This window comes from Heliangelus exortis, chromosome 25, assembly GCF_036169615.1.
Source record: "Heliangelus exortis chromosome 25, bHelExo1.hap1, whole genome shotgun sequence".
Taxonomy (NCBI): domain Eukaryota; kingdom Metazoa; phylum Chordata; class Aves; order Apodiformes; family Trochilidae; genus Heliangelus; species Heliangelus exortis.
The window spans coordinates 4221617-4247136 of record NC_092446.1 but is presented as its reverse complement, the minus strand read 5'-3'; the positions used below and the strand labels follow the sequence as shown (position 1 = coordinate 4247136).

Below are 25520 nucleotides of genomic sequence, written 5' to 3'. Positions count from 1 at the left end.
CAGTGTGGGGGAGACCTCAGAAGCTGCAGCCTTCCCTGTGCCTAAAAACCATCCCTTGTGTCCTGCCTGCACTCTTGGCCTCTGTCAGCATTTTCCATCTCTTCACTCCAAGTGCAAGAACACCTGGAGCAGTGGGAATGGGACCTCAGCTCTGTGTTCCTCAGGGAGGCTCCATGAATCCTTCTGATTCCCAAGTGCTGCTGGAGCAGGCAGGATAAATCCTGGGCTCTGGAGTTCCATCGTGCTTCCAAGATGCTCAGCACCTTGGTGCAGTGCTCCAACCCCAGAGCAGGTGAAAAATGTTTGAACATCATGTTTGGTGGATCTGAGCATCCCTGAGTCCTCAGCCCTGGGCCCCAGCAGTGGCTGTCACCAGAAGCAGTGACCCAGGCAGAGTGACAGCAAGGACACTGACACCCAGCACCCTCCTCGTGTCACAGCTTCACCTCGGTTCCTCTGCTGGGTGCTGCTTCAGCTGCTCAGTTTTTGGAAGAGGAATCTGAACACATCACTGTGTCCTCACGTGGATCTGGTGCCACTTGTCCACAGCGTGGCTGCTCCTGGCTCTGTGAGGAAGCTTTGTCTCCAATCCAGCTCTCTGTGCAAAAATTATCCATTTTTATTGTTTTCATACTTTTTCTCCCTCCAGAGCAGCAGGTTCATGCTTTCCTCAGGTTTTTCATTTCCCCTGATGGATGGAGATTTCCCCAGGAGCCTTGATCCCATTCAGGAAGAGCTGCTGGAAGTCAGGCACAGGTTTGGAAGTGTGATCCAGCACAAGAGGCAGGTGTTTGGACCTGAATTCCCATGGATTCTCAGGAAGTGCTTCTCCCAGATGCAGAGCCAGACTTGGGATGCAAGGCTGGATTTTTTTCTGATCATCTTCACCCCGTGCTGGGCAGGGCTGGACCCCAAATTTCTCAAATCATGTAAAAAAAAAAATCAACCAGACAAATCCATCAGGACCAGCAAGTGATTCACTATCTGAATAAACCTCTGAACTCCAAAAGGTGGGTTTTTTTCCCCCAAATCCCTGCCACTTTTTGATGGGGAAGGGAATGGGATGCAGAGCTCACAGAACTGCAGTGCAGCTTAGTTTTGTTTTTTTTTTAATTCAAGGTGTTAATTCTGCCATGGGCCTGTAATCTGCTTTGCTGAAATATTAGGCACAGCCCTGGGACACTGTTTGCATTTGATAAAGCCACATGGTATTTGAGACCATTAAAACCCCTCAATGTATTTCAATGTTTAGCTTGAAAACCTGACTTAGTGAATTCTTAGAAATGGAACATGTGGTATAAATTTAGCAATCCCTGGTGTATTTCAGATTTTACATCAGCCAGATTTTACTTGACATGAAAATCTGAACTTTAACCTGTGTTTAAATGCCTGGATTTCTTGCTCTAATTTTACATAATGAAAATGTCCTACTTCTTGGCAAGCCCCAAACCTTTGCTGGGTGAATACTTTATACAAGGACTGCCCAGACTGTTATGGTTGTTCTGTGAATTGGTTGCTGCTGTGCTGCAGAAAAACGATTTGAGTGTTTGTCTCATGAGTAAATGAGGGGCCTGCCAGCCCCCAAGGAACAGTCCCTGCAGATGGACATTAATGGGGGGGGGATAAAAATGAGCTTTTCTCACCCTCCTGAGAACAGAAACGGAGTGGTTGGAGACCCTGACTCTGGTTTTATGCATCAAGTAATTAGTTTCAAAAGAATATTAATCAATATTAATCAATACTGGGGGACTGTTAGGATTAACTGCAATAAGAGCAGCTTCAACCCTGCCCACCCTGCCTGCCACCCACCTGGGGACAGCACAAACCCCCCCTTCACCACCAAAGCAGCCTCTGCTCCATCCTCTGCTCTGCTCCCACCACCCTGTTCCTTGGTTTTCCCAAACCGAGCTCATTCCACCCCAAAATGGAGGTGCCCTCCTCACCCTTTTTCTTACCTTTACATGTCAGGAGGGGAACAGCACGAGCAGGAGGAGGCTCTGGCCAAACACTGAGGTCTCAGTGACAAGGGGGTGGACGTGTGTCTAAGTTTGTTTATTAATTCAGTCTGTTCTAAGTTGTACAATTATGAAAACAACAAAACGACTGCTGGAAGCCCAGGAATATTTACAATCTCGCCTTGTTGTAGTGAGGTCAGTCTATGTTCTTGCACAGATTGGTTATGTTTGGTACCACAAGATGTTTAAAATTCAGACAAATTTTGAACAGATTAACAATTGTATATACAGAAAAGGAAATTCAAGTATCAAAATACAGACAGATTAAATAACATTTGTCTTACAAATCAGTCCCACTGCCATACATCACAATTAGCAAAAATGTCTACGTTGCAAACTGAACTTGACTGTCCTCTGCCCTGTTAGGGAATCTCAGGTTATTCTTCATGGGTAAGAAAAATGTTTGAGCTAGATTGACTTTGCAAGAGCAGCACAGTTACTTCCTTTAGGAAAAAAAAATTAAAAAAAAAGAAGAAAAGAAAAAAAAGCAGTAAGTAACCAAAAGGAGACCTAAAAGGGAGACCTTTAGCAACAAGACAGCACTGCAAACACTGAGCTTGCTCTAAAGTGAAGATCTGGGTGGGTGGAAATGATGGGAGCAGAAGCAAGCCAGGGGAAATTCTGCTGCCAGCAACCTCTGAAGTGGGGTGAAAGGAGCATTAAAGCAACTGGCTCCACTTCAGCTGCACACAGAACTGGACGTGTTTGTGGGGACTATTTGGCATCTGGTCTGTGTCTCAGCAGCCTGGTGAAGGTACAAACTTTCCATCCACTCGAGGTACATCCTGGAAGGTGCTGTCTCATTTCCCCTGGGAGGAGAAGAGGCACATACCCCGCAAAAGTTGCATAATTTCTTCTAAAAAAAATCCCAAAGCAAGTCCCAAGACAGCTGAACAGCTAAGATTAGCTTGCCCTTTTTTTTTTTTTTTTTTTTCTTTTTTTTTTTTTTTTTGTAAATACAAAATAAAAAAGGATAAAGCAGCTTCAATTTGAAAAAAATAAAATAAAATATAATCATCTCCTCCTATATAAAAAAATGTCAACTCTGCATATTAGATTTACCTGTCTTGAATTCTCAGACTGGACTCATGCCATGCACAAACCAAAGCCTGTAAAATACAATCTGTCCTTAAAAAGGGCAAGAAGGCCCAGGGCAGCACCATCTTTTCCCAGGCAGGTAATGCAGCAGATGCAGCTTGATTCAAAGTCCTATTCAGCACCAGAAATTTAGGGCATTTTCCTCCCAATACCATGAAACCCTGTAGGGAGGAAGAGCCAGAACACTGTGCAACAGGGAGGGTGAGCAGATGACTGGGAGTCAGGGATTGGCATGGTCCAGGATCAGTCTCCAGCATGCAAGTACCTTGAGAAAACCCATCAAAAAGAAAAGGGTGTTGCCAAAAACAATTGCTTTGTCTAAAAAGTGAGAAAGTATCTGGCTAAAGAACTGTTGGATCACTAAAGACAACCATAGGATCACACACAGGGCTGGGAAGGACCACCAGGGTCACCAAGCCCTGAAGATTGGAGTCTTCATCACCACGTCACCTCCAAGCCAACCTTCACAGGCTTCAAGAAAAGCAAAGCATCCCTCCTCCCAAGCAGAGGTTCAATTTGCAATCTCTCCAGGAAGATTTGTTGCCAACACACCAAATATTTACACTTACACCAGCATGAATTGCAACATATGCATAACAAGGAATGTTAGGTTTCCTAAATTCATCAACTTAAAAAAAAATAAAATAAAATAAAATAAAAAAATCTCCACTTCCCCCCCCGCTCTCTCTCTCATCCTTTACAGATCTATGCCCTTGGGATGATGGTTCACTTCTCTCCCAGCCTCCCTGGCTGGGGAGATTAAATGAAATCCTGACATACAGCAGCAACAGGAGTTTTACAGACATTATTTGGGCACATCATGGTGCAGCAGCAGGGTCCCACATCCTCACCCCCTGCAGGGTGACAGCAAACCTGCTGCCTGAGCTACATTTCTGCATCTGAAGACTTCAAACCACAACCATGTGAATGTCTCTCTCCCCTGAGGGGGAACAGTACTGGGAAAACACATCAGTCACAGCCCAAGCTACTGTTAAATAGTCTGGTAAAAAAAAGAAAAAGCACACAGCACCTTCCAGATGGTGGTGTTTGGGGACTCGGACGGGGGCCAAGCCATCCTCAGGTTGATATGCTTTGTCCTTGGGGAGGGACTGGTTCAAAGTAATGCCCCAAAATTTAACTCCTTATTTGTTCATCTTCTGAAATTGTTGCACTGATTAAATAATGAGCTAGTATCAAAAGAAAAAAGTGCTAAATCACAATTGAATATACTTTCAAACAAAACAAAACAAACCCAAACAACCCCAAACCCTTCAGGGCACAACTGAGTTGAAAAACCAGACGGGTGCACAGGAGGCTGGAGAAGGGGGGGGTTGCCTCCAGGTATTCAGTGCATAAATGGGGAGAATTTGTGTCCTTTTCCATAGAAATGTCAAGTATTGCAACACAACAGTTCTCTGCAGGGGAAGCAAGCTTTGTACCATCGCTCAGACTTGGCCACAACCACTCTGGGGTTGGAAAGCTCCTTTGCAGACTCTTTTTTTTTTTTTTTTTCCTTATTTCCGTTTGCTATAAAAGCCTGGAGTAGCTTTGAAAACAAAGGGTGCAGACTTACCCTGCTGCAAGGCTTCTCGCACTGGAGGCAGTTTTTTTCCAAGAATTTGGCATTTTCTACTGTTCACCCAGAACTGAAGGAGATTTCAGTACCATTAGAGATGTGCACACCACTCCCACTCCTAAGACCTTCTACTGTACTCCTTGCCGGGCTGCGTGGATTCTCAGTAAATAAGGACATTTGTTTGTTCTTTGTTTGTTTTTTTTTCCCTCATCACAAACCCGCAGTGCTACATTTAAACCACGAAACTGGATTTGCTCTGTATGATTTCACGTTTAAAAAAAAAAAATTATATATATATATATATATTTATATATATATATGAAAAAAGAAAAAAAGCAACGGTGTTTGTCTCCAGCTAGAAAAGGTGACATCGCCCTCCAAAGTCTCAACTTTCCTTTTGCTAGGAAGGGAGAGAGCTGCTTTCCTCAGCTGAGGGCTGGGATCCCTTTCCCCCCTCTGCTTTGGGAGCCCTCCCTGAGCACCCTCTCCGAGGCAGCCACCAGATGGAGATGATCTTCGTGTCAGCAGGCCACTGCTTCTTAGGTCTCTGCCCCGTTACTACAATTCCATGGTGGAAGACAGCTGCCCGGGGATCAGCTTTTCAGAGGCAAACAGAAAGGAAGATAATGGAATGAATGATTTCCAACTCAGACAAAAAAAAAAAAAACAAAAAAAAAAAAACAAACCAAGTGCTGGGAAAGATGAGGCACAGGGCCAGGAGATGAGACACAACCGTGAGGGTTATGGACACACAGCAGAAGCTTTGTAGTTTAGGCAAGGGCTGCCCAGGATGCCCAGGTCACCCTTAGAAAGGCACATGCTCCAGGGACCTGGTTTTAGGAGGTGCTGAGGAACCTGCCCTTCCTGGCAGAAAAAAGGGGGAGACTAAAGAGCTCAGACCTTCCCAAGTCAGGTGTGTGTGTAGGCAACTGCACAGTAAAACCACACAGGAACTGCACTACCATTGGTATTGTTAATTCAGTTTCTCTTTGAAGGACACAGAAACCCTCAGGGCACTCTTACAGCTTGGAAAGGTGCTGGTCAAACCCAACCCCAGCCTCTCACAGCACCTCAGACACAGCAATATTCTGCTGTCCACAGCTGGCAGGATGGCACCACAGCACCTTGGGCACCCACAGGGTGACTGCCAGGTCTGGGGTCTTCAGACAGAGGAGTGCTGGCTCTGTGGCATATAAAATACCTGTATTAGACTGAGCCTTCCTTTTTTTTATTATTTTTTTGCTTTAAGACAACCCTTTGAGGCCTCTCACTTGGATTCTTACTAAAGAAGCCTTTATTTTGAAGTCAGTTTGCTGCTCTGTGCCATCAGGCCACAACTGATTCAGGAGATCAAACTCATTCCTGAGAAAGAGCTAAATAAAGATTTTGAAACATCAGATTTCACTGCAAGGCTGAGGAAACAGAAGCTGGGAGGCAACAGCTCTACAGCTCCAGCAATACCCAAACCAGCTGCTTCTACCCCTTAAATACCAGGTACAAATAAATCCAGGGCTGCTCTTCTGACCTCTCCACAATGATGCCAACTGGTGACTGCAAAGGGAGATTTGGGGTAAATTCTAAAAGCTATTTTGTAAATGGAGCTTTGCTGGAGACCTAAGTGCACCCTCTTGCCCAGTTACATCTCAGATGTCCACTCAACCACATCACCAGAGGTGACTGGGTGCCTGCTGCCCACCTCTCTCTAACACAGACCCACCAGCTCTGCAAAACCAGGCTGCCAGAGGACTCTGCCAAGATGCAAACCCCCTGGTGAGCTCAGTCACACATCAGCCCCTTTTGGGCAGCCCAGGGCTGCAGCCCCTCTCCTGCTGCCCCTCTGCTCAGCCTGCCAGGAGCTGATCGGGGTCCAGGATGTGGCTCTGCTGAGATCCTGGGGTTTGCTGCCACGGTGTGGAAGTTGCAGTGTCCTTCACTAGAGGGTCCTGAAGCTGCTCTGCAAACAGAGCCAGCCCCTCACCCCCAAGAGGTAGGTAAGAATCACAGAAAGAGTTGGAAGGGACCTCAAAAGACCATTTAGGCCACCTCCCTCCCCCTGCCAGAGCTCTACATCCCCATCCTGTCCCTGGGGAAACTGAGGCAAAGAGAGGTGAAGCTGCTTGGATGCACAGCAGGGTAAGGAGAAGCAGCACCTTTCCTCATCAGATCATCCTCCTTCTCCTCAGTTTCATCTCAGCTTTGCAAATGCAAGCCAAGAAAGCAGGAGTAGGACCATGGGTGGCTCGCTGGGGCTTTCTCAGAGTCAGGAATTGCTGTGTGGCTTTCCCAGACCTGTCCCAACTCTGCTCTGACCTGTGCCAACTCCCCTGTGGTCTCATGCAAATGATTCCTAGTTATATTCTGTAAGGAAAAGCTGCTTCTGCTAAGAAACAGAAAGAAGGATGTTTCCCCCAGAGGGAAAACATGCACACTGGAGAAACAGCTGGATAAGCAGATGTGCCCACTGGCTCAGGGCCATCCCTAAGGGAAGCCCTCACTCTCCTGGCTGGAAGGTGACAGATGTTTCAAGATCCCTATAGCCCTCATCATGCAATGGTTTTGTAGATTGAAAACAAACTCTGGGATCAGCAGCAGACTGATTTCAATCATATTTCTCCCTTCAGCAAACAAAGTTCCCCTACAGTTGCAGAGCTCTGTCTGCTTTATCAGACCTCTCTGACACCTTTCCTTCCCAACATGTGCCTTTAAAAGCTTAACCTCTTCACAATCTGCTGAGTGAGAACTACACCCGTGGCTCATGTGAGGTTTGGTGAGTGTAAACAAGGACTATGGGAGGGAAAAAAACCAACTCTACAGGGGACTGAAATGCACGCAACCAAACCGGCACCTCCAGCAGGGAACCAGCACAGTGCTCCCATCAGGGCAGGTTTTCTGCTCCAGGCCTTGAGGGGAGAGACTGTGGGCAAGGATTCCCATGAGGAAATCGAGTGAACGTGTGTTATTTGCAGCCAGCATCACAGTGGTTAGTGTTGGTTTGGATGGCAGGTAAGAAGAGGGGTGAGTTCACTGAACAGTGCACAGCTGTGGCTCAGCTGGGGAGGAGAAGGTGTAGGAGGAGGGAGTGTGTGCACCACAGAGACACGAGGCCTCTGCAAGTCCAAAGATAAGAAGGTGGAATAGAAAAAAAACAAACAAAAAAAAGAAAAAATAGGCCTGGGGAGTGTCCCCAGGGATTCACAGTGCCAGAGCAAGGGGAAAAGATGTGAAAATGGCAGGTGGTTTCCAGGATCCACAGCTCCGAGTGCCCCAGCCTGCATCCCTCTGCACTAACAGCGTTACCCTTGTTTCCGAGTAAGGAGAATTCACAGTGTTCAGCAGTGATCAGGTACAAAAGCTGTTTGTAAGTCTACAGTCTCCTAAGTGCTGCTGCCTCTGTCGCAGTGCCTAGGTGGGGCTCAGTGCCAGCAGCTGGAGGAAGAGGGAGTTTTAGAAGAGCAGAGAGATCAGATGGCAAAGGCACGGTTAGACTGGGTGGACACGGGGTGTGTGGTTTTGCTTTAGAAGATAGTGGTCTCATACTTAGTGCTGAGGGTCCTCTTGGAGTCCTGTTTGGGGTCCACGACCCAGGAGACACTGGCATGAGACTGGGAGTCTTGGTCCAGTTCAGGAGGCTCCAGCTAGAACACAAAGGAGAGAAAGGAGAGGTCAGGTCACCCATGCTTCTGGGACAGAATGAGGTGGAGGCTCTGAGCATGGAGAGGTGGCTGCTCTGCCTAAAGCCCATCCCAAAAATGTGTGCAGGGAAGCAGCAGCTCTCACTGGGGTGGCATTTAAGTCCTTCACCACCAGACCATGTCTGGCCACCTCAGCCTCAACCCAGCACCCTGAGGTCACCTCCTGAGTCAGGCCCTGTGACTGGTAGTGACAGCTTTGCCTCACCTCAAACACAAGTACGAGAGAAACAAATCAGTGCCACACAGATGGGACACGTGGGAAAAAAGAGGAAGAGAGAGAGAGAGGCAGGTGAGCTCCCACTTGATATCTTTTCCTGACCAAGCAAAGCTCTTTCAACTTGCCCTCCTAAATCAGGATCCTACAGGAAGATTAACACCACCAGGAAGAGCCAGGTGAGAGCTGCCACCCTCCATCAGCAGGGACAGCAGGAGCCCTTTGTCCCCAGGGTGGGGACACAGCCCTGGGAGGGAGCAGGGAGGGGAGAGAGGAGCGAGACAGGAGCAGAGGCAGGAGAGGTGGGAAGTGGGGAGGCAGCTCAGGTGGGTTGGCAATGGAAGGCAGCAGGAAGAAGAAGGGTGAAGACCTTGGCTCCAGGACTAAGAGAGTGCAGCGGCAGGTAGGAGGGACGGTGTGTGGTACAGGTGTGACAGGAACAACAGCCAGGGTCAGGAGGGAGCGGCACCTGAGCGGGGGGAGCAAGCAGAACACAGACAAAAGGAGACATTAAAGGAAGGCAATGGCTTAGGCAGCACTCCCTGCTCCTCAGCAGCTCCAGCCTCGGCTGGGTTTGGCCACAGGGGTCTGCTCAAAGGTCTGCACACAGGAGCTGAGGTGCACCCACCAGGGTAGGTCAGCCCATCCCACCCATCTCCACCTCTGCTGGACCTCAGCCTGCCAAGGACACCCTCACAGCACAGCAGGACACCCAGCAGAACCAGGGGCACAGCTACCCCAGCAGTGCCTGAAGCTACAGGCACCACCATATCCACATCTGGGCTCTCCCCACCACCAAGAGGGAGGTTCCAAGAGAAACCCCAGCTCAGCCCATGAAGCTGCCCCCCAGCCCCCACACGTACTGCAGATTTCCTCATGCCTGCTCGGGGTTTAGGCACCGGTTTGGAAGATTTTGTTTCAATTGTATCTCCTGCTGCAGCACCCAAAGGCTTTGCTCTCTGGGCTTGGAGGGCCAGCTGGTAGGCGACCTCAAACGCCTGCCCCAAGGTGAGGATGATCTCGTAGGTCAGGTTCTTTGGGGAGAAAACACACACAAAAAAAAAAGTCCACAAAGCTGTTAGAAGCATACAAACAACCCCCCCCCCCTGCAAAGAGCCCATGTGCTCAGCACCTTGCTCTGGACATGCAGACCCCATGAGCAGGTCACATCCTGCTGTACCCCTGCCAAAGCTGCTGAGCTCCTGGGATGGGGGGAGCTGGCACTGAGCTGCCCCCCAAAACTGGGACAGCCCCAGGTTGTGGGACCACCTGCCAGGCAGCTACAGCCCCACAGCCATCAGGGTTTAGCAGCTGTTTGCATCAGAAAAAGGAAAAGCCCAAACGTCTTCTCCAGCTGATTCTGCCCAAGAATAAAAGCAAGTTATGCTTCCACACCCTCAGTGAATTAAAAGGCTGTTAGATCAGCCTATTATACTCAACATAATTGAGAGTGTGTTAGGGTTTTGTTCACAGCCTGTTCCCCAGGAGGGAGAAGCTCCTGCCCTGCTTCATTCAGCACTGGAGACTGCAGTAATGAAGCCAGACAGATATTCTCTTTGTCAACAAAGCTCCAAAGGAAAAGCATTTTGAGCCAGGACTCTGAAAATTATGCTTTAGGGTAGAAACAGGTATAGGAGCCCTAGAATGAACCAGATCCTGCTCTATGACTGGCCAATAATGCTGAGTGATGGAAAAAGTGGCCTTCAGAGGACTGCAGAGTGCTTGGAGCTGAGCTGTGACAACCCACTCACCACATCCACGGTGCTGAAGACATGGCAGTAGTGGTGGCTGGTCTGCAGGTCCTTGGTGATGTAGGCAAAAGTGCAGAGATCCTCAGGGTCCTGAGCAGCACAGGAGATGTTCCTGATCTCGTGCTCAGCAATGACATTCTGTCAGGGTCAACCACAAGCACCCATCACCCTTCTGGGGGATGGCAAATACACCCGGCGAGCGGTGGTCGTGCCAAGTGGGTACTGGGGGGCAAGGAGGGGGATGTCCCAGCCAGAGCAGTCCTAGATCCCTCCCCATGGCAGGAATAACTGGCAAAATGTTCCACAAGCAGCCAGTCTGCCAAGCCTTTGGCATTCAAACCACCACCACCTTGGTGCTCCCCTGTAGTCCTGAGCAGCTGGGACCCTCAGGATCAGTCATGGCTTCTGGAGCCACTAGATAATGACCTACAGACACCTCCAGACAACCTCTTGTCCCTCCAGACACCTCCAGACACCCCCTTCCAGGCATTTGAAGCTCACCTTGTTAGAGGCATCAATGAACTTCACCCCCTTGTACGTGATGGACAGTATTATGGTTGGGATTTTCTTCATATGCTCTGTGGATTTCTTCAGAGAGAAGAAGAATCCAGTCAGCAGTTGTGAATAAATGCTCCCTCTGTCACCCCCTCCCCAACCCACCCCAGAGACCCCCAGGCCCCTGCCCCACAAAGAAGAGCTTTGGGGGTATTGTACAGGAGGAGGAAATCCTGCTCTTGGTGGAAGCAGAGGGATCTGAAGCCACCCCAGCAGCCTCTCCCCAGTGAGCACAGCCCTTCTCCCACTGCACACCCCTTCCAGCTGGAGGGAAAAGTCCTGGGGGCAGGGGAGACAGTTCACCAGTGACAGTGGCACAGCCTGTGACAGCTCACCAGTGACAGGAGCAGCCTGCAGAGTATGGGGAAGCAAACTTCACCCAGATTCCCCTCTCCACATCACCCACCCCAGGCTGTGAGTGACCCCCCCATCCCCATGGCCTCTGTACCCTCATCTTGGCACAGGCATCCTGTGTGGACTCTGTCCCTCGGAGGTCTTTGATCAACATGGAGCCCAAGTACTGTTGGGAAGAGGGAGAGAGATGTCAAAGGCTTGGGGTAGGGCACCCTGCCAGCACCAAGAGATGCCAAGGCCACCAGGCATGGCTGGAGAGGGACAGGTCACCCAGGGAAGGTGAGGAAGGGTGACAACTCTACCCCCAACACCCTGACCCCAGCTCCTCCTCATCCTCACCTCCCTCACAAGTCAAAAGCCACTTACATTGGCCTCATACCCACAGGACTCAAAGATGAGCTTCTCTGGCTGGTGCTGCCAGTTTTGGACTGGGGCATAAGGGGCAGCCAGGCTGGGGGGACGCAGGGTCAGCTTGGACTCCCGGCGGTCCTCCTGGAAGGGAAGAATCACAGGATCATTTGGGTTGGAAGGACCTCAGAGCTCATCAAGTCCAACCCTTGCTCCACTCCCCCCGTGGTTCCCAGCCCATGGCACTGAGTGCCACATCCAGGCTCTTTTGAAATATCTCCAGGGATGGAGAATCCACCCCTTCCCTGGGCAGCCCATTCCAATGCCTGCAACATGGATGTGATGCCACAGCAGGGCCAACCTGGACTGAAACAGATCCCAGAGGGCTCTTTGGGTTGATGCAATTGAAGTTTGCAAAACCCTGGAGGGGCTGGGAGGAGGCAGCAAGCTGCTAGAGAAGGTGCCAGTGCTCATGGGAGTGTGAATCACACATTTAAAGTGAGACTGAGGCAAAACCAAGCTGCAGGCTCTAATGCTTGAGGGAAGCTGTGCCTGATCACCTTCCTGACTCTCCATGCTCCACCTTAGTGTCTTGCTGGCTCCAGAGAAGAGGAGCTTGGACTGAGCTGTGCAGAGGGGCCCCCGGGACACCCAGAATCCCCACTGACCTGTGCTTTGTAGCTCCCAACTCTGGAGTAGGGAGCAACCTCGGTGCCACGGTCGTGTTGCCTCTTCCCTGTGTCCCCAGAGGGCAGCAGAAGATCAGCAGATCTGCCCGTGCAGGAGTCGTTCTGGCTCAGGAGTGATGATGTCTGGGACATCAAATCCTGGCACTGAAACAAAGAGACACCAAGAACCACCCGGGTCAGCTCGTGCTGCACCCATGCCCACCCCTTGCTCCCCTTCACAGGGCCCAACACAAAACTGAGTGGAGTTGAAGAGGCAGCTCCTGCCCTGCAGGCTCCTTCCTGCCCCAGTGTCATCAATCCCACAAATTTATTTTAATAGTCATGGAGTTCACTGTGTTGGAAAGGAACTTTAAAGGTCATCCAGCCCACACCCCTGCAGCAAGCAGGGAAATCTTCAGTTCCCTCTGAGTCCCATCAAGCCCAACCCTGAATGTCTCCAGGGACGGGGCTTCCACCACCTCTCTGAGCAACCTGTTCCAGTGTTTCCCCACCTTCATAGTAAAGAAATTCTTCCTAATCTAAACCTCCCCAGCTCTAACTAAAGCCCCTCATCCTGGTGCTACACACCCTTGTAGTTCCTCCCCACCCTTGTAGTCCCTCCCCAGCTTTCTTGTACTGGAGGTACTGGAGATTCTCCATAGGATACCCCTGGTTTGCTTCAGGATGGTTTCAGATGGGCTTCACAGCCCTTTCAACCAAGCACACCTCCACCCTGACCCCAGGAGGCTGGGAGGCAGGCAGTGGAAGCACAGGATCCTCTAAAGCTCCAAGAAACCCACTCCAAGGTGCTGCTGATCAACCACCCCAGGAGAAAAGCCCCGGGGGAGCCCAGTGAGGGATCAGCCCAGCTGCCTGACAGCCTGGCTCTGACTGCAGGCAAGATTCCCTGCCTGTCCCTGCCAACCAGCCCAGCAGACAGCACTGGGGAGCTGGCAGCTGCAGCCCCCATTAGTCCCATTCAACCAAGATCCTTAATTAGCCATTGACGTCCTTCCGCTCCCCGCTGGATCCCACCAGCTGGGGCACCAGGAAATGCTGCAAATGGCCCATTCTCCTACCCAGCCTCCCTGCCCAGCATATCAATGAGTTGCTGCTGCACCAAAAACCTCCTCTCCCCCTCCAAACACCCTGCCTTGGGTCTCAAGAGGATGTTTCAGAGAAGAGGCTCAGCTGGCTGCTGTCCCTCCAGGATTTTGTCTTCTGAAAAGGGGGTGGTTGGGCTGCATGGTGAAGGTGCAGGGTTCATACCTGACTCTTGAGCAGTATGAGCCCCCTATTTTTCCACACCTGAACCCTAAAAATATCCAGCAAGCAGAGCACACGGCAGCCCAACTCAGCTGCTTTGGTTGAAAAGCCTTGGGAATTCAAGGCAAGAGGGAAGAGTTCTGCAGCAGGGCAAGGACCAGATGTTTGGGATGGGGAAGCTGCAATCACTCCCAATTCCTGCTCCAGGAAGCTGATCTGCAAACCCTGGGAGGAAGCAGCACGACCCACTGCCCCCCCGTGGCACACAGCCCAGCTCCCCAACTCTCAGGGGAGCTGCAAGCTCAGTGGCTTCTGCCAAACTCCACTCCCCAGTCTCGGTTTTCAGGGAGAAGAGGGAACACGAGGGCTCCCCACCCAGCCAGCCCTGATAAGGAAGGGTCTGACAGCCCCCAGGCTGCCACTCCCACAGCAAAAAATCAACAGCCACAAATCACATCCAGAGCTATTTGGCAGTGAGAGCTCTAGAGAAGCCCAGCCAGCTCAGGGAGAGGGATCTTGGATCCCAAGCAGCACAATCCAAGCACAGGTCCCATCTGCTTCCCATCTCCCCAGCTGAGCTGTGTCACACCCCTGCCTTGCAGGGGACAAGGGGACAGGGGACAAGGGGACAAAACCAGCTCCACATTCCCCTCAGAGCAGGGCACAGCTGGCAGCAGCACCCTGCAGGCACCCACCTGGCACCAAGGCACCTGATCTGAAGGAGCTGCCTGACATTCCCCATAGGACAGGCAACCAAAATTTGACCTGCAAGGGCTGAATAGTCTCTTCCCCTGTGCAAGTGTCTGCTGCTGAAGATGCTGAGGTGAAAAGCTGGATGGATCCAAGCAGCCATGTTAAGATTTCTCCCAGCACTCGTGTTCCCACACTTGGGTTTTGTTTCACACAGGGAAGGTGGAGTTTGACCCAGAAAGAAGCAAGCCAAGAGTTGGGGAACTCATCCACCACTTCAGCTGCAGCTTGTCTGTCCAAACATCAGGTGATGTTTGCTGTGGTGAGGCCTGGCCATAGCAGGATTTATCCAGAAAAACATCCAATATGTCATTTGTTTTCCCTCTGCCCAAGTGCTCCAGGTGCTCTGGCCAAGGCAGAGCCAGCCTGGCCATCACATTCCCCAACTTCTCCTTGACCAAACTCTGAGTGGGAGTATTGGGCTCTGCACCATCTCCAGCAGCAGCCAAGGTAGATCCATGGGAACTGTTTAGCAGCAAACACTCCTCCTCCACACAGCCAGATGTGCAGTTGCCTCAGTGCTTCAAGAACTTGCTTTCCAAACCACCAAAGACCTGAGAACCAGCAGTAACCCAGGCTTTCAGGTCAAATTGATTTGTTCTAATAAGAAACAAGCCTTTTAGGTTTCACCCTTTCCTCTCCTTAAAAAGCAAAGACCACTCTCTATGCTTATTACTATCTGCACTTAGCTTCAAAGGATTTTTAACTTAATAAATATTGACATTGAAGGGTTTTTGTTTTTTTTCTCCCAATAACTTTGTTATTGATTTTGCTCAGTTGAATTTTCTGTGGGTGAAAACAGCAGAGTAAGGCTGAATGTGCCTCCTCCTCTGAGCCTGGACACCCACCCAGTACCTGAGCTCTCAGTATCTCTACAGATCTCTCAGTGCCCCTGAGGCAATAGCTGCTTATCAGAAAGGGAATAATTATTCCTGACAGACCTGAGTTTAGCTCTTGAAAGAAAGGGAGGTAAGTGAAGGAGAACCAGGGCAGAAGAAAGCACCCTGACCACTGCTGAGCACCAGGGGGGCAGGGGACACAACCAGTGACTCACTCTCAGCTGAGAGAACCTCGGTGGCTTTGCTGGTGGCTCCTCATAGGGTCTGTCTGCCAGGGAGGCAATGATCCTCTTCCTATGGCCCAGCAGGTTCACTTTCAGCACCTGGAAGGAGAGGTGAGGCTGACTGTCAGTCTTCCTGCAAACCTTCCCCAGGGAGCAGCTCTGTGTTCCCATTTCACACAGCTCCCTGCAAGTCCCAGCCCTGGAAAGAGCCCGGGCAGGACCTTGCTGCTGTGGCATGAGAAAGGCAACACTCACATTTACTATTTCAAGCTCCCAGAGGTTTTTCACAGTGTCAATAGAGCTGTAGCCACTCGAGAGGAAGGACTGGATGTAATCCTGCAGCCCCAAGGAGTCGAGCCAGGCGGGAACTGAAGGCTGAGTGTTCCCATCACAGCCCAGGGGTTTCAACTGTAAAAACACAACAAAAGGGGTTAAAAGCTCCAGGGGGCTGGGAGCCCAAGGCTGACAGGGTCGATGAAAATCAGTGTGCAGACCACTGAACAAACAGGGAATGCACTTGGGATCAAGACAGGCAGGAGGGACAGCCACCCTCCCCCCAGCATGGAGTCATCCCAGCCACGCAGCCTGACCTATCTCCTCCTCCTCCTCCTCCCTGCTATCCCCAAACCCCTTCTCACTGCCCCTGCAGCCCCTCCCTGGGTCACAGGGCCTGGCTTCTGTTTCCTCTGCCCCATCACAGCTTCCTTCCCCAGAGGAACATCAGTGCTGACCTTGGGGAGGGAGCGAGCAGCCTGGAGGAGCTTCCGACGGTGCTGGGGGTCACTGATCCCAATGTCCCGGAGGTCCTGGTCTTCCATGACATTACAGCCCTGAGGGGACATGAAGAGGTGACATGGGAGCAGAGGGCAACACAAGCCACATCAGGAGTGGGAGCAGAGATCAACGTCACCATCCTGACCTCACCTCCCAGCGTGTCCCCACAGCAGGAGGAGGAGTGATCAAAGCACAGATCAATCACTGCCAAACAACCCTGCTCCCCCCTGCCCAAGCCACCCCTGTCTCCACTCCATGCATGGTGCTGGAGAAGGGGCATCCCACTCTCCTCAGCCTCTAGGGCCACCAAGAAATCCCAATTTCCTTCCAGGACACCTGGCAAAGGTCAGATTTATCCCTGGTCCCCCAGGCAGTGAGGCTCTGGTAGCACATTTTCCATGCTTGAACATCTATATCCTCATGGAGAGCACAGACAGGCAGAGTGTGCTGACTGTTACCCCCCTCCTGACAGCCTCCATCCCAACCCACACCCCTCATACCTGGGGAGAGCTCAGCAGAAAGCCCACAAATGTCTCCCCATGGCTGGAAGAACCACACTGCAGCTCATCCAAGGGCTTCAGCTGGAGCCTGGATCCCCCTCCTCCCTCCCCAGAACTGCCTCCCTCAGCTCTCAGGAGAGTCTCAGCTGAAGGTCTGAGCTGACAGCACTTTGCTGTTCCACATTTTGGTTTTATAAGAGAAACCTAATTAAAATTGGCTGTCGGGCAAGCTGCTGCTGCAAGGGCACAGGCAGGCTGAGCAGCCAGGCCTTCAGGAGGGAACAGCAAGGGAAGATGGCCAAGTATCCTCTTGAAAGGGCAGCAAATGCTTTGTATTCCTACCCTGCCCTCTTTCCATAGTGTTTCAGCTTGCAAAAAGCTCAGTGCTACAGACTCCAAACACAACATCCAGAGAGGAAAGTGCTGAACTGCTCTCGGAACCACCGACCCACCACGGGGTGCCCTGGCAAGGGCAACACTGCAAGGGAGGAGGAACAGCCCTTCTGCTGCCCCATCCACTCCCAGATCATGGAATCACAGAGTCATTAAGGTTGGAAAAGCCCCCAAAGATCATCAAACCCAACCATCAACACAGCCCCACCGTGCCCACCCAACCATGTCCTGAAATGCCACGTCCACACGTTTTCTGAATGCCTCCAGGGATGGTGACTCCAAATGGATGGTGACACCACACTGGATAAACCCATTTGCAGACAGGGGACCCCAGAGGGGACAGCTTGCCTCCAGCAGTGGCTTTACAAGAGTCACCAGGTGGCTTTGAGGGTGCCAGACACCAGCCCTGCAGCCACACACCAGCTGGCTCGTTGATGGCAATGCCAGTGGCCACTTTGCTCCTGGCTTTCTTGGCTTGTGCCTGTGTAGGACAGCCCCAGGGCCAGGCAGGATTGCTCCCACTGCTTCCCTGACCCCATGCAGTAACCATCAGGATGGACAACACGTGGCTCTCCAACCCCAACTCCTGCCCTTCCCCTCCACCACGGAAATAAAACGTCCAGAGCAGCAGAATTGATGTCACAGATAAGAGATGCCCCAAGCAATGTCACTGGGAGAGCTGCCCTCAGAGGCCAGACTGCAGAGAAACAATTATTTAGCAAATGAGAGTGGCAAATTAAAGCAGTGGGTGGTGGAGAAGCAGAGCCCTGCAGACAGGCTGAGCCTACCAGCACCCACAGCTCCTCTGCCTCCATCCTCCCCTGCCAGGCTGGGCTGCCCAATGCCCTCAATTCCTGGCTGGCCAGCAGACACCCACAGCACAAAACATTTCCCTAAGAGTTGTTTAAACAGCAGAAAGAGCCAGGACTGAGGGCCCTGCAGCTGATGAGCTTGGTTCAGTCCCTGGTTGCCAGAAGGTTGCTTTAAGGCAGCAGCACAGGTCTGCAGCACTGCTGGCAGCTGGAGAGGGCACTGTGGGTGGGTGGCAGCTCTGCAGGGACTTGGGGACACACTGAGACCTGTTCTGGGTTTCCTGGACTGCACCTCATGTCCTACAAGGAAGGTGAAGTGAGACCCGAGTGACAATGCTGCACACGAAGCTCTGCACAAGGACGGCACACAAGCTGTTCTGTGCACACCTGAAGTGCACAAAATTAATGGGAAAAAAAAGGAAAAAAAAGGCTGTTTGGTGCTTGAAGGCTCCGAGGGTGCCCATTTGGTGCAGGAGCAGCATCAGGTTCTGCTGCATTGAGAGCAAAACCCCTCCTGTGTGCAGTGCCAGAGACAGGGATCACACCAGCAGCATCCCACCAAGAAAAGTGACAGCATCCCTCCCTTTTCCTGCTCACAAACTTGAAGCCAAGGAGACACATTTAATGTGGATTTCTGTAACAGCAGGAGACTGTGTGCTCGGCTCAGGGGGAGAGGGAAAGGATTAAAGGCAGCTTAACTCCCCTGACATGCAGCTCACCTGGCACAAGCAGCTTTGCATGCTACAGCTCTGCTGCAGGAGCTGCCAGAGGGTCCTTGGGAGGCATCATCTGTTCCAGGAATTCATCTTCTAGAGGGAGATGGCTTTTCTACTTTTATAAATGGACAGAAGAGGGCTAAAGCAAGCAATGGGATTTCTCCTCTAAGTCTGGAGAGCAAAGCAGGGCTGCCCTGCCTGGCCAGCCAAAGGGAAGCACAGGGAGGGACCCACTGACCCAGGTCCCCACAGGTTACTGTCACACCTCAGGGACCTGAAACCTGCAGTTCTGACACCTTGGCCCACTCTGCTCCCCCTGCCTGCCCATCTTGGGGTTCTGCTGCTTAAAAAAGAGCTGAGTGCTGGAGCTGCAGCTGGTGTGGGGCTTGACCAGGATGGCAAGTTGGAGCTGTGACAATGCTGAGGAGGAATCCTCATGTATAAAAACTCAACAGGCTTGAATCTAAATCCTATTTAGATTTGGATTCAAGTTTATTTTCCTCATGTTGTGACTTCTTGGTGCTAACCTGCTGTTAGCAGCAATTCCTGGCTCCCAAACCAGCAGCTGCCTGTTTGACACTGACACAGCCAGGCAATAGGTGTTCTCCCACTTCCAATATCTCAGATTCAAGGAAAATTGCTTGCTATAGAGCAAGGGTACAAGCTAGTTAAATACTGTCAAGCCTACAGCTTTCTCCAACACTCCTTATTTTTATGTGTCAGGTTTAATTCCCTCAGTGCCAGTCTGTATTCTCAGGGTACTTAACAAGGAAAGACAAAGCGTAGCAGCGCCGAATAAATCATCCCAGCCTATTGTGCAGGAAGGAGCCTGTGCTTAGAGGAACGTCCTTTAAACCCATCCAGACTTCATCTCCTACGAGAAAAAAAAAAAGATAATCTGCCACTAAAATAGATCATTAAATGCAAACACACTGGAGATCTTTTAACCTTTGCCAGCTGAACAGATGAGCTGTTCAAACCAGGAAACCTGTCTGCATTTAACACGCTGTTCAGGCAAAAGCCAAGGGGCAGAGATGCTCCACTTGGGTCACTGCTGGTTCTGAGCCCTGCAGGTTTGGTTTGTGCCCTGGCCCTGCAAAACCCTCTCTCTGCTCCACCAGGACCTGGCTCGGCACAAAAAGCCCCCTAAGCAAAGAGGGTTCTGAGGCACGCAGACCCAGCTGGGGTCTGCTGCAGCTTCCAGCCTTCCCTGCCTCTCCTGGCACATCTTCCTTGCTTCCCAGTGCCAGCTCCATCCTTCCCAACCTCTGCACCACTGGATCACGCTGGGCATGGGGCTGATGGAGCTGTCCTGGAATCAGATTCTTGCTGGACCAAGGAGGGGATGGCCACAGACACATCCACACCCAGCAGCTCCAACGAGGCTTTTGTCACAGAGGTGAAACAAAGCCTCTTGGTTACAATTCAGAAAAACTGCTGCAAGGGGGTTTGGGCAGGAGTTTCTTTTTTATTTTTAAACAATATCCCAGTACAGGTTTTTGTTTGCTTGTTTTAAGTCCCTCTCTGGGTCCTCTGAGGACGGATTCAGCAAACGCCTGAGGAAGGGGAGAGGAACCCAGGGGCTCACTCTGCTGTTTGCCTCTATGATCCTCCAGCAGCAGCCTCAGAAATGCCAATTAGAATCAAAAAGACTTTCCAAAGACCTATTTCAGACTTCATTCATTTTGACAAGTGCTTTTCACTCTGCACATCTCCCCTGGCTCAGGGCTGCACCCAAGCCAGAGCTCTCGCTTCCATCTGTGCAGAGGGAGAAGGGGACATCTGAAAGCCCCATTTATCCCAACACCTCAGACTTTTCTCTTTGTTTCCATCAGAAATCAGCCCTCAGCATTTCCTGTGCTGCAAGTGGCTTGTTCAGGGCTTGTTCCTAGGACACACACCCTTTGTTAAGCCAGATTTTTAGTACAGCACCACACGTGTATATTAATCAGTCTTGACAGAAAAATCTTGGGTGATTTTTTTTTATTCCCAGAAGAGCTGGGATGATCCCCAAAACATCCACAAGGAAGCAGAGTCTGAATTTCTTTTTTTTTTTTGCAATAGACACAGAAGCAAAAATTTCTTCCTGAGCTCCAACCACGTGTTTGCTCCACACGTGTTTGCTGAAGGAAGGGACTATTTCTCCAGTGCATCTACTCCAGGGTGAAATGCATCACCTGGATGAATCCTCCTCTGCTTCCCAAGAGCCTGAACCATCATCCCAGCCACTGACAGCAGAAACTGGGCAAGGTGCATCCCACTCCTTGGCTGCAGACTGACTGCCAGCCACTCCAGGTGGACTTTCATAGAGTCACTCAGGTTGAAAGAGACCTCCAAGATCATGAAGTCAAACCATTTCACCCCCTAAACTGGCCTTCAGCTTCCTCTGTGGAAAGACACAAATACACACAATTTCTGAGCACCGTCTGCCCTCTGTTTCACCCCAAAGGACAACAGAGATCTGTACCCCACATCCTCATCTGGGGAGCCCCAAAGACTCCTGGTGCAGCCTGTGGCAACACAAGTGCTTAGAGAAAAGCTCTGCTTTAGTCATGCTTCACATCTTGCACTGTAATTAAACAGCCTGTGAGGCTCCAGGTTTCTCATTAAAGGCAAGAAAAAAACCCAAAACAAAACACAAAGCTCAGTCTGAGGTTACATTGGAAGGAGGCAGCATCGTGGCTGCATCGACCCCCACTGCTGGCGAGGTGACCCCAAGGCAATCCTGCCAAAACCTGAGCTGCTGCAATCTGCCAGAGATCCTCCTCCAGCCAGGCACTCTGCAGGCATTTAACTACCCAATTTTCAGATGCTGCTTCTTGCCCAGAGCCTGGCCCTGCTCCATTCTCTCTCTCCAGCAAAGGAAGGGCCCGAGGCAGGGAAAGTTTCGCACAGGACGCGGCGACTTCGCTGGAGTTTAATGAATCCCATTAATGAATCCTAACGTGAGCTCTGCCTCTGGTACCAAACCTGGTATTAAATAAAGACAGGCAAGGGACTGCAGGGAAGACAGGGACCAGAATGGGGTTGCTATTAAAAGCAACAGATGCAAAACCCAAACACAGCTTTTCCAGCCTCCAAAGGCTTCTGCAAACATCTACAGCTCAGTGCTGGCAGCTGCAGGAGCCAAAGCATTCATGTTTTTCTTAGATTAATGCATTCAAAGCTCTTTTTCCCCTCTGTATGTTCAAGACAATTTGCATCTTGTCAAGGGTTTTGCTGCCACTGCTACTGCTTTGCTTTTGGCAACCAAAAGCCTGGATGAAGGAGATGGAGATGCACCCAGCTCATCACAGACCCAGCCTAAACACAAGCTGCACCTTCCGTAACTCCCTTCCACTTCAGTTTCTCCTTTTCAGGTGAAGAAAAAGGATCAAGAACCCTCATTTTGGTCATCTAGGTACTGCCTAGCTGAAGCTTTCAGCAACTTAATGGAAGCATGATGCTCATACTGCCCAGCAGATGATTGTGGCTCAGTGATGTGACCAGCAAGAGGATTCAGAGCCCCACGTGGCCCTGCTGGAGCTCTCTGCCTGCTCCTGCTGCCAGACTTGTGTAAAGCTGCTGGGATTCACAGTCCCACAGCCTTGGGGAGCATCCTGGGGATAAGGGAAGGCAGGGAAATTCAGAAATAGGAGCATTAGAGAAGGTAATTAAGGAGGTGGCTAAGCCACTGCTGGTGGCAATGAGCTCCCTGTCCCCAAATTTACCAGTAGCTGAGGAAGCTGCTTCTTTCCCTGCAGGGTTTGGGGGTGGTTTGGAGTGCATGATTTGCACTTGGGGGCTTTTCCTTCACCTGAGAACCTGGAGATAGCACAGAGCACCACCCCCTCTTACAGGCAAAAAAAAAAAAAAAGCAGCACAGCTTTGACTACAGGCTGAATATCTCCAGCTCCATCAGCCATCCCTAACTTCTCAGCCCCTCCACACCAGCAGCTTCTTCACCTCCAAGTGGGCTGCTGACCCCAAAATTAGGACCTGCACACCCCAATCTCAGAGCCAGAGTAGCAGGGCTTGGCCACCACAAATCCAGAGTTGTAATTTGTAAAGGTCTTGTGATCCAGGAGGTTTCAAACCTCCCCTTCTTGGTATCTGCAGTTCGAGGCAGTTCAGTGGCAACTTGGGGAAAAGAAACATTTGTTTAGTGAAGGGCACGACAACCAAGTCCCAGCTCTTTGCAGAGCATTGATTGTGGAACGTGGCCCTCCACAAAATCTGACAATAAATCCTAGATTAACACACAGCCACTTCATTTCTGTTTGATTTTCTTCCCCATGCTGACTGGCAGTGTGACAATGGCAACAGAGGGAATCGGTCATGGTTGTCAACTTCAGGCAATTTTATTTAGAGGGGAAAAAAAAATTAACTGCTACTTTAATGGCTTTTTTAATGTTTATTGGGCCTGGAGCTACTAATGAATCAAATGTAAGTATCCTCTAAATTGCCAGTTCTGATCCACTCACTCTGCTCCACAAAATCCACTCCAAACTTGCTGCTTTCCATGCAGTCCATCTCCATCACCTGGGGAGCTTCTGCACAGCCTCAACTCTCAGATCACTCCATGTCTCTGCCCTCATCATTCCCTTCTAGAGAAATCCCCAAAGCCCCCCAGCACCATCATGGCTAAAGCCCAGTCCTTGTAAACCACCCAAGCAGCATCTGAACCCCCCCGGAGAGCCATCAAAATAACTTCATTTCACTGTAAGAATTGATTTCCACTCAGACACTTGGCAAAACCCCTCAAGCATGGGTCCAATTCTGCTCTTATGGGGTGTTCATCCCAGGCACCACAATCAGTCTGGGGACCACATGAGAAATGTTCTAGGAGGCTGTCAGTAATCCTGACAATACCACGTGGCTGACATTCTCCCTGCCTAGCTCAGAAAAAGAAATGAAATTCATTTCACTAATAAACCTGCCAGCTGCCATGAACCAAACCAAAAAGATCTCCTAAATCTGATTAGCAATCCTTGAAGGGTAAATCCCCCCCATGTCTGGGTTGGTATGAGCAGGGTTTACTTCCAGCCAGACTCATTCCCAAACTCAGTCACCAAAGCCCAGGGCAGGGCTGAGCTTCAGGAAGAACAAACCCAGAACCAAGCACTCAAGAGCTTCTGCCTGGATGAACAGAGTTTGGAACCCACCTTGGAACCAACAGGGGGGCTCACCTGGCTCTACACTAAATTATTCTCCAAGTGCTGCCAAGTTTTCTCTTTGCTTCACCAAGTGTGTAAGGAGGAAAACCTCCTCCATGGGATTCCTGCTAGGTCACTGCTTCCACAGATCATTACTGGGTGCAAAACACCACTGGAAGATGTCAGCTCAGTTTTCTCCAGATGACTACAAAAAAATGACAAGTTTTATATGGACAGAGCAAAAAAGCTCTGAGGTGCACAGTTGCAGAGCATGCTAAAAGCCCAGGGGACCAGCATCTGGGAACCATGCAAAAAAAGAGTGACAATTCACTGTGGTCACCAGGAGATGCCCCATACTGCAGCAGGACAGTGATGGGGTGAAAATGAACATTGTGAAGGTATCAACCAGCACCCAGAACTTTTGTAGGGTGAAGGAGACTCCCAGCTGGCTGCTGGGAGAGGTGTCTTCAGCCCCAGACACTCACTGAGCTGAACTTCAGTTCTGCTCACACACTGAGCCAAAACCTCAGCTCTGAAATTTTAGGAACCATTTGCTCAAACACACACAGAGAAGGGAAAAGCTCTTCCCTAACAAAACCCACTGCAGGGTTATCTAACATGGCACTGACATACATTTAACCAAGTTAATGTCAGCATTCTAAATTATTTGTGGACACCCTATCCTTCCAGTGCCATCGTGTTTTCACCACTTATCCCCAATTATAAGAAAAATAGGAAAGAAAAAGCAACTCAGAGGAGCCCAGGGCACAATGCAGGGAGAACAGATTTCTGTTCCTGATGCTGTCTCATCAAATCAGCATGAGCTGCTTTCCACACACTCCCTGGGAACCCAGGCTTGAACAATTTAAAAAAAAAAAAAAACTGAACAAAACTATAAAAAATGGTTTATGTTCTGGTTTTACCTGCTCATTGGTAAATCAAAATATCTTTGGACTGAATAAAAAGTTCAGCTACAGAATAATGGAACAATTGCCAGAGGTTTGCCCTTCTCAGATGTCAGCCTGAAAAGCTGCCTGGGGTAGCAGCAAACATTCAGCCCTCCGAGGGAAGGGAAAAGCTTTTGGAAACATCTCAGACACGTTTATGGGATCTGGGGGACCACAAAATACTCCAAGTGAGGGCACAGGTTATGTCATTTCCTTGCCTGCTCCTGGGGGGGGGAATTCTACCACGAATTACTGCAGTTCCTTCTTACACTGGCCATGTCCCCTCTGTCCCCAAACCCAGCCTGGGCTCTTCCTCTCGGTCATTCCAAGGGCACTGGGATGCACTCAGAGTGCAAAACCAGCTTCCCATGGACCTCCTGAAAGGAGCATCTGCTGCAGACACCCTGGTGATGGCAGGAGACAGGACTGAGCTCTGGGAGCAGCCAAATCCCTCTTGGTCCATATTCTTGTGACATTTTTCCTCCTCTTACAGCTCCCCCAGCTCATTACCAGTCAAGGACAATTAAGTGGATTTATAGTGCATTTTTCTGAAGGACACTGCTCACTCACTGCTCTGGGTTTGTGATCTGACCTTTTCTTTCCCTCCTCTGGTGAAGGATGAGGCAATGGGGCTCCCGTGCAGACCCCAGGGCTGCATTTGCTCCACGTGGGAGGTAGCAGGGCTGGGGCTCCTTTTGGGTGGTGGGGTAGCCCTGGTTCATTAGTCCTGTCAACATTTGGCATGCAATTCTGCTGAGGGCTTTTTTCTACTTGCAAAGCTGTATTTTTGCTAAGTCAAGGACAGCACAACCCATGCCAGTAAGTCTCAGCTAGCAGCTTCAATTATGTTTACCCATCACACAAATAAACCTTTCCCCTCTAACAAGCAAATT

At 50.5% G+C, this 25520-nt stretch overlaps 1 protein-coding gene across 21 annotated transcripts in view; it reads right to left on the bottom strand.

Moving 5' to 3' along the window:
• Positions 1-2031: 2031 nt before the first annotated feature.
• ANKS1A (ankyrin repeat and sterile alpha motif domain containing 1A) overlaps positions 2032-25520 on the bottom strand; it is a 107164-nt gene continuing 83675 nt past the window's right edge. For 7 of the 21 annotated variants that reach the window (XM_071768371.1, XM_071768376.1, XM_071768375.1 and 4 more), the window contains 10 exons: positions 16082-16180; positions 15606-15758; positions 15342-15449; positions 12272-12436; positions 11622-11747; positions 11350-11421; positions 10848-10934; positions 10347-10484; positions 9459-9629; positions 2032-8324 (listed from right to left, as the gene is read on the bottom strand). In XM_071768371.1, the coding sequence (XP_071624472.1) occupies positions 8205-8324; positions 9459-9629; positions 10347-10484; positions 10848-10934; positions 11350-11421; positions 11622-11747; positions 12272-12436; positions 15342-15449; positions 15606-15758; positions 16082-16180 (1239 nt within the window). In that variant the 3' untranslated portion in view covers positions 2032-8204. Of the gene's footprint in view, positions 8325-8965; positions 9065-9458; positions 9630-10346; positions 10485-10847; positions 10935-11349; positions 11422-11621; positions 11748-12271; positions 12437-15341; positions 15450-15605; positions 15759-16081; positions 16181-18548; positions 19374-25520 lie in introns of those variants that run through there. The other 14 variants (XM_071768374.1, XM_071768380.1, XM_071768385.1 and 11 more) reach the window with 8 other exon arrangements.